The sequence below is a fragment of the Dermacentor silvarum genome, chromosome 4 (genome assembly GCF_013339745.2).
Source record: "Dermacentor silvarum isolate Dsil-2018 chromosome 4, BIME_Dsil_1.4, whole genome shotgun sequence".
Taxonomy (NCBI): Eukaryota; Metazoa; Arthropoda; class Arachnida; order Ixodida; family Ixodidae; genus Dermacentor; species Dermacentor silvarum.
The window spans coordinates 140960393-140972710 of record NC_051157.2 but is presented as its reverse complement, the minus strand read 5'-3'; the positions used below and the strand labels follow the sequence as shown (position 1 = coordinate 140972710).

The 12318-nt window shown below is 45.1% G+C and overlaps 1 protein-coding gene across 1 annotated transcript in view; it reads right to left on the bottom strand.

Moving 5' to 3' along the window:
* Positions 1-12318, bottom strand: part of LOC119450685 (pre-mRNA-processing factor 6-like) — a 77499-nt gene that overhangs the window by 14323 nt on the left and 50858 nt on the right. Inside the window, 3 exon segments of the mRNA XM_037714198.2 lie at positions 3646-3767; positions 6824-7002; positions 8649-8763. Coding sequence (XP_037570126.1) covers positions 3646-3767; positions 6824-7002; positions 8649-8763 — 416 coding nt within the window.

Below are 12318 nucleotides of genomic sequence, written 5' to 3'. Positions count from 1 at the left end.
ATGGCCATGTCGGAGCAATGCCGGTCGGAGGCGCTGCCGCGTGATTTGGAGCGCTGCTGAGGGCATTGTCAGTGCGCCGTATGTTTGAATTAACCGTCGCAAATGCTTTCGCGTTCGAATTACCGGGCGTTTTCGCCCATAGCAATACACATAACTTTGACGGGACCACAGCGTCAGTTCGAATTAAGCATGTTCGAGTTAACGAGATTAGATTCTCAATGCTTTCTGTGGGTTTTCTTCGCTCGCATTATATGCGGGTGAAAACTTTTTTTTTTCATTATTGCTATCCCCAAATAACACCTCGTATTATATGCGGGTCCGTATTATACGCAGGTTTTTACGGTAATTTGGTTATAAATCAGTAGTATATAACCACTGAAGCAATCTTGGCAAAGCTGCAGGGTTAGTAAATGTCTAATTTTCTTATTAGCAGGCTCTAAATACAGTAGAACCCTGCTGTTACGTTCCCGGGTGCTGCGTTTTCCCGGCTGTTACGTCGTTTTCGGCCGGTCCCAGCACAGCTCCCACAGAACCCAATGCATTGATAACCCTGCTGTTCTGTCGCAACTGTAGGACCGTTCCCGCATCATACGTTGCGAACTGCCATGCCGTGCCGGTCCGAGCGGCCATTTTGACTTTTCATGTCGCTTGGCTTGGTTGCTTGACGATGGCATTGGCTGCCCAAAGTGTCGGAGGCGACACTTACGACGTATTTTCGGTTTCCGCCAGCAAAAGTATGGCCCTTAAGATCCATATTTGCTGTCTAAAGATGGTGTCTATGACGCGTTGTGGCCCTAAAATTGGTTTCGGCTCATAGATGTTCAGTATGAAGTCCAAGGGCAATAATGCCGTCGCCGCGCGCCGTATGCTGTATGTGCGAGTGAAAGCGTGCGAGGGGAGCCGACAACTGCGTCTAAATCTCGCGCGCGAAAGAAAGAAAAGCAGGGAGGAAGCGTGCCTTCTTTCGTTGCGCTCGAGGCACCGGCGACTCGCGAGGGAACGAAGGGGGAGGGATAGTGGGCGGCGTTGTGCTCTGGCATCAACTGCGTACTGCGCGGTGGCACGCAGTCGTGCGGGCCGTATCTTGAAAGCGATTCGTGTTAGGGGCACAGTCTACGCAATGTAGATGCGTCGGCGGCTTGTAGCTTTGTGCGTGCTGTGTGTTCTTGGCGCTCAGTTTGTGTTGAAGCGATAGACAACAGCACGAAGGTCACTTCGCTCGCTTCTGCAGTGGCGCTTCCTCACGCCAGCATTTGACAGCGCGTGTCCACTCTCATCTAGTGTGATGTGTTCATGTTTGCCTGCGGGCGCTCGCTGACACCATGCTTGTTAATATAGTTAATAAGCAAATGTTTACAAGTTTATATGGACGATAAAACTACTATTCTTACTTTGTATAGCTGTCTACTAATTTGCTATCGCAATCGATACTTCGGCTGTCGGGCGAAACTACGACTTTATTTCACATGTAAGAATTAAAATAATATTGTGTGCAGTTCAACACTACTCCCATTTCTAAATTTTTTCTGTTTCCCGACTCTTACGTTTTTTTTTGTTTTTTTTTACGGTCCCGTCAAAAACGTATCAGCGGGGTTCTGCTGAATTACCTAAGCAGACTGCACGTGCCCCTAGTGATTAGTGGGTACGACGCAAGTCCCAACACATTGCCTCAGAAATTTTTCAGCGCGCCATAGGCTGCCGTGAAAGTGCATGCCAGCTATGGCATGCACTTTCATGCCAAGTATTCGTGTGTTTCGAGTCGTGAATCACTTCAGGAGAACAATAACGCCGGTGTTTTTTTTTTTTTTAATTCCTTTTTTCTTTCTATATTTCGATATCAAAATTCTTTAGTTTTGGGAGTCTTTCATGATGCATCTTTCCACTTGCATTTTGAACATAAAATTTTGCATTGAGGTTGCTCTAGTGTCTGAAACTAGGCCTTTACACCACCCAAAATTTTGCTGCAGTTGGCCTTAGTAGTCATTAAACTATGACCCATACCATTCAGTGGAGCAAAGAAGAACTAAGAATGTTTTGTAGTGAACGTGAACTGCAATGCAGATGAAGGTGAGGGTGTTTGTGGTGAGAACAAAGGGATTTGCAGTAAAGACGGATAGACAGGCTCAGCACTGATCTCCGCACCAAAATCTTATTTGCTCTAGAACTGTCTTGAAAGCTGCGTGGTGCAATGCACTGCCTGAAAGCTGGCTGGGTGAGCCAGCCAATGCCACTAGCACTGTGATGATACGACTGAAGCATTCATTACAAACCCTGCTGATTTGAAATCAAGAAAGCAAGCTATGCCACCCTGTTGCACTATTACGCATCGGTTACACTAAGCGAGTTACATTCCTAAACAGGCACATGAAAGCACTGGTAAAAAGAAAGAACAAAATAAGGCCAACAGCAGTGTGACTAAATCGTGAGTAAATGACAGAAGTGGCCTGTTCTAGGGTACTGTGTAGGTGTTAAACAGTGCACAAGGCTAGGCTTCACCACAACTTATTGGTATGCCCATGGTTAGATTACAGTAGCCGACGGATTTTTCGGACTCCAAAAATTCGGACTTGTTGGATATTCCGGACTTCACAGATGTACCGTCAGGATTCCCATAGAGCTAATGCATTTTCGCGACCGATTTTTTGGACGAATCTAGGTGCCAATGTTCGATTTTCCGGACTAAATCGCACGCTCCGAGCCCCGCTACCCGATCTTGGGGGCCGCCATGTTGGATTTTCCGCTGGCTTGGCCGGGCTTGGCTTCCAGTGCCCCCCCCCCCCCCCCTGTATAGCCTTCTAGATTGGTAGACGCACGCTATCCTCCCGTCTCCGAGACCATGCCCACTCTTCTTTGGCCGACAAAACGTTCCAAAAAGCGGCACTTGCTTTTTTTTTTTCCGGTCAGCTTAGCACTATCGTCGTTATCACTTAAGCGGAATCCGTTTTTTTTTTTTCTTTTTTTTTTTATGTTTCAGTTGCGCCATACCCTGTGTGCGGGTGAAAGCTTGCCTCGCGCACACGAGAGAGGAAGGCGGCCGGAGGTGCGCGGACTTCGTTCGCTCGCGGGGCACGGGGAGAAGGCGACGTAGTCGGTGGGAAGTTGCGTTCAGCTCCTGCGGCTGCTGCCGCGCAGGCACCGTATCTTGAAAGCGATCTGCGATGGATACAAAGGGCGTGCACCGAGTGCCAGTAGCTTCGTACGCGCTGTTCTTTTCTTCTTTTTTTCGACGTTCGCGTTGAAGCGAGAGAATAGACAGCGCGGAGGTCATCGAGCGAGATGTGTTCATGTAACCTGTGCGCACGTGACACCGTGCTTATTTAGTTAGTAAGCGCACATTTACAACTTTATACGGCCGATAAAGCTAACATCCTTACTTCGTATTGCTGTCTATTAATTTGTTATCGCAATCGATGCTCCACTTTTTGGGCGAAACTGCGACATTTTTCTTAAGCCGCTCTCAGCCTCATAATTTTTTTCGCTTGGTGGGGGGGAGGCGAGTTTTTCAGACTGTTTGGTTTTTCGGACTGCTCGATTTTTCGGACTATTTTTCAGTCCCCGCGAATTCCGGAAAATCGGTCGGCTACTGTACCACAATTTTTTTTCTTCACACTTCTGAATTACAACCAGCACAACTGCACAGCCCACCTGGTGCCGCTGCTCTTCTCAAAGTAGGCAGCCCTGAGCCAGATGCTCTTCTTGCTTGGAAACACGGACAGGGCATGCGCGTAGATAGCACGGGCACACTCCTGGGCACCCTGGGCTGCTACCTGTTGGGAGAGGATTGGATTGATTGATTGCTTGATTGAGTGATTGATTGATTTTGCCATCCCAAAGCAACGCAGGGGCCATGAGGAATGGGACACAAAGGCTCCGGAATAATTTATACTACTTGGGCTTTTAAATCTGCATACAAATCTATGTATGGGGGTCTTTTTTAGCATTTCCAGAGCTTAAAGAGATGTTTCTTGCCCTTTTCTTTTTATTATGCATGTACACCCCGCCTTTTTTTTTTTTACTCACCTTTTTTAGCAAGTGGGGATGAATTGTCTGTTATACAAATACAGTATAGACCACGTATAACGTAATCGTTTATAGTGCAGAACTCGCTACAACGCGGCCTTTTCTGACTCCCGTTTACCCTCCCAAAGAACTCCATGTCGCATACCGCTTACAGTGCAGCCACATGAGACGAAATACCGGTTATAATGCAGCTTCCGCGGGAAAATCTCGCCGACAAGGGCGGCAGCGAGCACACTTCTCAACAAGGTGCGTGCTCCCGGCCGGCGTATGCATTATTCAATGCAATCAAACTCTCGTTAATTCGGACTTATTTGGCCGCACATCGGTTAATTCGGGCTACTTTCAGACCTCGGTGAGCGAGGTTTGCATCGCAAATGTGCGACGCAAAAGAGCAAGAACGGCGCTAGCATCCAACCGAAACGTAGCGGCGGAGTCCGCATCGCCACAGCCATCAGTTAAAATCGTACGTGAATGACAGCAACGCCGGAACGCTTCGAGCCTATTTGTGTCTTTAAAGCCTGTATCCTTGTGTTAACCGCCGCGCATAACACCGCATTGCCCGCGGGCTTTCGTAACTGCGTAGTCGTCATCCACGATCGCGTCGATAGCGGCCGTGGTTTTCTCCGCAGTGGTTGCGGCGAACAGTAGTTTCGTTTTTACTTGGTACGCGCGTCGTGCGCGTGCCTAAAGAACTGCGTAGTCGCCATCGATGATCGCATAGATAGCGACCGCGGTTTCGACTGCAGATGTTGTAGAGAATGGTAGTTAATTCGTCCAGACTAGGTGCGTACGTCGGGCGCATGCCATCAGCACCGCAATGTCATCGTTCATAATCGCGTCGATAATGGTCACGGTTTTTTCCGTAGCGGTTGCGGCAAACAGTTGTTTCGTTTTGACTCGGTGCATAGCTGTCGAGCTTGAAGAGCACCGGCTACATTGCGATTATGTTTTCGCCAGCTCACTGGCGAAAACGTAATCGCGATGTGCGCGCATTAGTACAAAGCACGTCTACATACTCGGTCTACATGTTTTGCATACGTGCAGGGCTTGCAAATCATTGTTTTGGTTATAGTGCTGTACCGCTTATAGTGCAGATATTCGCGACTCTGGAGACTTACGTTATAAGTGGTCTACACTGTACAAAAAATTAAAAAGTGGCTGTAATACAAGCACATAATTTCAAACACTAGGGTCTTCAGTTTGCAATATGACTGAAATCTGGCCGTTACAAGTGACAGATTATCGGTTCAGGTTTATCATGTACCACCGTCAGCACACTTAACACGAACGCTGCGCAGCACAGCTCGATTCGACTGTTCCAATTGTGTTTCGCTTGTGTCTGACCGGCGGGGAGTGTGCGTGCTTACTTGTCAGGTCCGTTTTGCCACGTTTCGCTCGTGGCTGCGTTCTCACGCGCGCCCAGGAAACACCTTGCTGTTTGCTTATCTCGGTAAAGCGAAATGGCGTGCGACAGCTAGCTTTGCCGAGATAAGCAAACTGCAACATGTTTTCTGGGCGCACGTGAGACCGCAGCCACGAGCGAAACAGGCCTGACAAGTGAGCGCACTTTCCCCACCGGTCAGACACAAGCGAAAGACAAGTCGAACAGTCAATCGAGCTGTGCTTCAGCTATCGTCAGCCGCCGCAAACATACCGAGATAACAGCGCACAACACTTCGCGGCACTGATGACAGCGCCGCGAAGCATTGTGCTGACGCTCGCTGAAATGCGACCGCTGTGGCCACGATTCGATCCCACGACCTCGTGCTCAGCAGCCCAACACCATAACTACTGAGCAACCACGGCAGGTTAAGTAATTAATAAGTGCACTTTACAAAGTTGTGATGTTGTTTTCATAGTGGAAATACACAGTTGCAAACTTGATACCTGACTGTTTTTAATTTTGCAATTTTCAATAAATTTTCTAAAAGAATTGAGGGCATAAATTGAAAATTGACTTCCTACGGTTAGTACAGTTAAACTTCTTTTAAATGCAACAAATTTAATTAAAACATGTCTCTGTTCCCGTGTATTTAGATAGGTACTCCCAAGCTAGAGCTTTCTCTTCTTGACCCCAACATCACCATGAAATTAAAAATATATTTTTCTTTTGCAAGCTCTTTCTTTTTCTCTCTCTTTCTCCATTAGGAGCACATTAGATGCAAATTTTCTAAACTCTTAAAATCAGTTCAACTCTAGATGATGCTTCTTTATTTTGAAGTTTCAACCTTCTGTGGACACATGCCTCTCAAAATGCACTTCAGGGGTTATAGCACCTAAAGGTCACCACTTATAAGCCTCCGAAAGAGTGTTTGTGTAAACACACATTGTCATGAAGTCTCCAGGTTACTGTAGAAGAAATTTATGACCAGACATGGCTTTGACATCGATGAGTCTTTGAGATCCACAGCCGGCAGTCATGTGTTGTGGCAAAACAGGGGAGACTTCTCCCTGCGAAAATAACGCTATGGCACAAAAGATGCAGGACCCAATGCTGGCCTTTCTCTCCTTCCATGCTTCCATCATATTCAAGACCGAATAATTACTAGCTACAATAAATGCAGAGCCAACTAGGACACACAAACAAAACAAAAAGACAGTTCAAAACATGCAAACAAAGCACTTAAAGCGCTTTGCAAAAGTGCATCTATTGTGCTGTCTGTGTTCTTTTGTGCATTAACCTGGCTAATATAGAATGGAAATGAGCCCACACTTACGCTCCTTCAAATGCAGAGGCTCATACCAGTGCACTAGTGCATTGTCAATAAAATAGGGCACCCCGAGAGAGCAAGAGCTAGCGTACCGCCTCGGCATCCTCCATCCAGGTGTGCTTCCGGTCCTCGTCCTCGACGCCGATTCCCACCACGCAGCGGATGATTGCCTGGCAGGTGAGGATCGACTGGGACTTCTCGCACTCCACGGCATCCTTGAACCACTGCTCACGGTTGATCTCCACACCATTGGCACGCAGGGATGCAATGGCTGCATAGGCAGGCAGGCACGCACGCGGTCTTTGCACACTTTGCAACAGGACATGCCAGAATGAAATGCAAATACGAGAAACCTGCTAACTAAAAGGCACATTTTTCACATTGGCCATTGCATGTGACGCAGGTGTGGTCACCTGCGGGTGCGCCTTGGGGCAAGAGCACATTCAGCACTTGACTAATACTACAGTCACACTGCAACTCTGATGTAATTTACAACAAATGACATTCGTTCATGTCACTTGTTCGCTGTCACACGAAAAAAAACGTGATGACATTTGCTCAAAACAAAATTTTCAACGAAATGAGTTCACGGAAGTCATTTGCATTCGATTTGGGACCGAAAGTATAATCTCGATGCCAGGAATGTTCTAACAAGAGTGCTAATGATTTATGTTTTACTTGCCTTTGTAATTAAAGAATTGTGTTTTATGTTTGGCTTACTAAGTAATTGCCAGTTTATTGATGTACGAGTACATTACAATTCTTTTACAGAAAGTTACTCTTACTTCAGCAGCTGGACACTGGTAGAGTGTACTAGAAATATTTTGCGAGAGTGGCCAAAGCTGTGGCCTGTGGTCAGCAGCCATACAACAGCGCTGCCATACCAAGGGCTGCCTGCGCTGTAATTGTTCACTTTCAGATGGTACGCAAGCCACTTGGAGGGCACTTCATCTTTAATGGTGCAGCACGATATCGTACTTACACATTTTTTACACAATGTGTTAGTGCTACTGCAGCAAGATAGTGCAAGAATGATGTACCAAATGGCTGCATGCGTGAGCTTGATCCCATGCAAGAGCACAGGGATGGTTATCATATTTGCCAAATATAACCTGCACTCTCAACATGGAAAGAAAAAGAAAGAAATCCCCCATGTAAGACCTGCGGCAATAACCGCATACAACAATGTTCAAATCTTTGCAAGAAGAGTCTCCTTTCGCAGATGCACGATTTGTCCACATCTTATTTACGACCAGGGGCTCTGTTTCCCCCCTTTTCGATGATGCTAATAATCTTGAGCTTCTGCTATGTTGTATCACATGACGGAGCAAATCACAATTTTAAAAATTAAAAAATTAAATTATGGGGTTTTATGTGTCAAAACCACGATCTGATTATGAGGCACGCCGTAGTGGGGGACTCCGGAAATTTGGACCACCTGGGGTTCTTTAACGTGCACCTAAATCTAAGTACACGGGTGTTTTCGCATTTCGCCGCCATCAAAATGCGGCCGCCATGGCCGGGATTCGATCCCGCGACCTCGTGCTCAGCAGCCCAACACCATAGCCACTAAGCAACCACGGTGGGTAAATCGCAATTTAAGCTTGAAGATTACGTATCATGTGATCATATGTACCCAATTCATGAGGACCTTTAAAGCAATTTTGGCAGTGGCTGTGGCGATTTGAGTTCTTGAGGGCAGTTAAAGGCATGCATTCACTTTTTTTTACAACTGCCTGATTTTACGGATTTCCTTGCGGTTTCTAGGGAGCTTGAAAAATCGGACATTGACTGTGCTCTGACTGGCGCTGACTGTACTCTGACTGGGAGGGCCACGTTGCCTTAGCAGAGTACCCATAGAAGAGTGAACTTCCCAACTACAGCTGCTAACAAACAACCAAGGCATTACAGTCTCACCTCGGTCAATGATCTTCTCAACCATGTGTGTGTTCCCATTCGCCTCTTCCAGCTTCGCAGCTGTGATCCAAATCTGCCGGTCAGTGGGAATGTTTTCTCGAGCTTTGTTCAGCACCTATCAAGGCAAGAAAAATGAGAAGAATTGAACATGTAGCACTTCAGATACAGGTCTTGTCCTGAGTGATAACTTCGCAACAGTTTTTAGCCAGAGAAAAACGGCCCCTGAAAAAAGCTAAACATTGTACGCATTTCAATATACACTGTCAAGAGAGCAGACCAAAGAGAGGAAATGGTGGCAATTGCCAATGTGTCTGAACAGCATAGAACAGTTAAACCTAGATATAACAAGTCGGTAAAATCGGCACTTCGTGATATCAAAAATTTATACAAGTAAGTACAGTCGCTGATGGATGTTTCTTACATGGAAATAACGGGAAAGTTTTCGAGATTAGCAGGCAATCAGTAAAAATGAATATTAATGAGCAAAAAAATTCAATTTGTGTAAGTTGAAAGTGGGCAACCAAGGATATGATTTCATGCTGTGTCGATTATACCTTCATATTGGCAATACGAAGCAAAGCCTGCGAAGCTTTTGCATCTACGCGTCCGCCGTGGTGGCTGATAGTGTAGCCTGTAGTGAGACACTATCATGAAGAGTGCATACAGGGGGAAGCGAATGCTTTGACTGTCTCTTGCTTCAATGCGTCTCTGAAACTCAAGATTACAGAACCTCCAGCACTAAATGTGCAGGAAGACAGCGCAGATGAAGCCACTGCCATCTCAGCTTGCCCAATCTTTGCACCCGCCACAGATAACCTCCAAGACAGTGCGCGCAAGCTGCATAAGCACTCAGCCGCGCTTACAGCCATGTGCAGCTATGACCAAGCTAGAGGAGGGACGCGCGCACCTCCCCTCCCCCCCTATCTGATAAAAAGTATGCTTGGCTTACCCTTTCACATTTTCCCTCGCACCCACGGCACATCATAGGATCTGAGCGCACTTGGTCTTTATACAGAACATGTGACAGCCAGAGGGTCTTGCTGCTACACTGCTCCGCTTGGGCAGCCGCTCGTGCGATTTGAGAGATGCTTTCGCATGTAGCCGCAGGTAATTCAATCATTTGACCATCTGCATCCACGGCAGCTTCCATTTATTGCCTCAGTAATCCTTCGTGGTGGCAGTGAAATTTCATTACATTGAAATTGTGCTTGAGCCCACTTCATTATATAGAGGTTCAATATAAGTGGTATTTTATGGACACGTTATAAAAAGTTGAATACAATATATTGAGAATATTGTTATTTATTTATTTATTTATTTATTTATTTATTTATTTATTTATTTATTTATTTATTTATTTATTTATTATACCCTCAGGGCCAATGGCATTACAGAGGGGAGTGGGTAGTTAGTTGAACATAAGTTATGCATAACAGCAACAGCAAACAACCAAAAATATGTTAGTATACTTATATAATTTTAGCGGGTCACAAACCAGAGTACATCAAATATTATTTCTAATTATTCAAACTAGTTATGTCAACGCACACAGACAGTGTAAACCAAGATGCATAAGGAACATAAATAATCACGAGTGCACAAATCCTGGCAAGAAAAACATTCAAACAATAGTTATAAACAACGGGAAAACAAGAATACTCAAACCGAAATGTCGCGTAAAGTTTGTTTAAAACGGTTAGTATCATTTATGGAGACAACAGTGGCGGGAAGGTGATTCCACTCATCAGATGTCCGTGGGACAAATGAGTGTAAGAAGGAGTCGGATCTACAAGATGGAATACCAACTTTATGTTGGTGATTGAGCCGGGAAGATATGTAATGTGGTGCCGAAAGAAGTTCGTTTCGTAACACAGGGTGATGATATATCTTATGAAAAAGAGAGAGCCGCAAGTGTTTACGCCGTGATGCTAAGGATGCTAACTGTAGGTTAGATTTCATTGTGGTGATGCTGGCGGTTCTGTTATAATTGGAGAATATGAATCTTGTGGAATTGTTCTGCACCATTTCTACTGAATATATTAAGTTACTCTGACTAGGATCCCAAACTGAGGCGGCATATTCAAGTTTAGGCCGGATAAGTGTTTTGTAGAGCATAAGTTTGAGAGACTGCGGCGCACGTGAAAAATTTCGTCGGAGATAACCTAACGATCTGTTAGTGTTGCTTATTACGTGCGCAATATGCGTCTTCCAGGTAAGGTCAGATGAGACGTGAACACCAAAGTATTTATAAGATGATACACAATCCAGTGGGGTGTTATTGATGTAATAGGCTGGTAGGGTGTTGTTACGTCGGGATACTCGCATTGACTTGCATTTGCTTATGTTTAATTCCATGCGCCATGTATTGCACCATGAACTCATAGCATTAAGATCAGATTGAAGAATGGCTGTATCATGGTTACTAGTTACTTCTCGAAATATTACGCAGTCGTCAGCAAAGAGATGAATATGAGATGTAATACAAGAAGGTAAGTCATTAATATAGATAAGAAATAGTAGCGGTCCAAGGACAGAGCCTTGTGGCACGCCCGAGGATACCACATTAGAGGGAGAGTCAACGCTGTTGGCAGAAACGAACTGAGAACGACTCGAAAGGAAACACTCAAGCCAAGTAAGTAACTGGGGATCAAGGTTAAGTTTATGCAATTTATGCATTAGTAAATTATGACATACCTTATCAAATGCTTTAGAAAAATCTAGAAAAACACAGTCCGCAAGAGAAGAACGATCAAGAATGACATGAAGCTGATGTGTAAACGATATTAGCTGTGTTTCGCATGAATAGGTTTTGCGAAAGCCATGTTGAGAGTGCGTGAAGAAGGAATTAGATTCGAGAAAGTTAGCAAGATTGGAAAATAAGATATGTTCAAGAAGTTTGCATGGAATACTAGTGAGCAAAATGGGACGATAGTTAAGTGCAGACTGCCTGTTTTATGAAGTGGAATCACCTTTCCGATCTTCCATTCCGCAGGAATAGAACCCGTGTCAAGTGACTGTTGGAAGATTTTCGCTAATATAATAGCACTATACTCGCTCGTGCTCTTCAAAAACTTCAGGCTAACCGCGTCACAACCAGGAGAAGAAGAAAGTTTCAATTTATTAATCAGGTGTTCTACGCCACATGGGTCTACTATAATCGGACACATTGAAATTGAATAATGGCAGTGTGTAAGTGGTGGCGAAACACCTGTCACTGATGAAAAATTAGAAACAAAAACATCGTTAAGCACAGATGCGCACTGATCAGAGGATATAATGTCTCCCGCGTTATCCACCAGGCTAATAACGTTATCGTCCCTCGGATTTATGACGCGCCAGAACTTTTTAGTGTCGGTTGCGAGCATGGATGGGAGAGTGATTTCCAAAAAATGCTGTTTTGCGCAACGGAGTGCAGATACATATTCATCAGAAGCGAGTCTATGCGCATTCCAATGATAGTCACAAGGACAACGTTTGGCGGATCTGTAGACACGTTTCTTTTTGTTTGACAAACGTTTCATGTGGTTGTTGTACCACGGCGCCGATTTGTTTGAAATTATAGAGCGAGTGGGTACATATTTATCAAGTAAGGCTTTAAGGGGGGACGCGGCTTTCGCATCGCGATATTAGGCCAAAAAACCAATTTTTTTGAAAATCACATTTTCAGTTT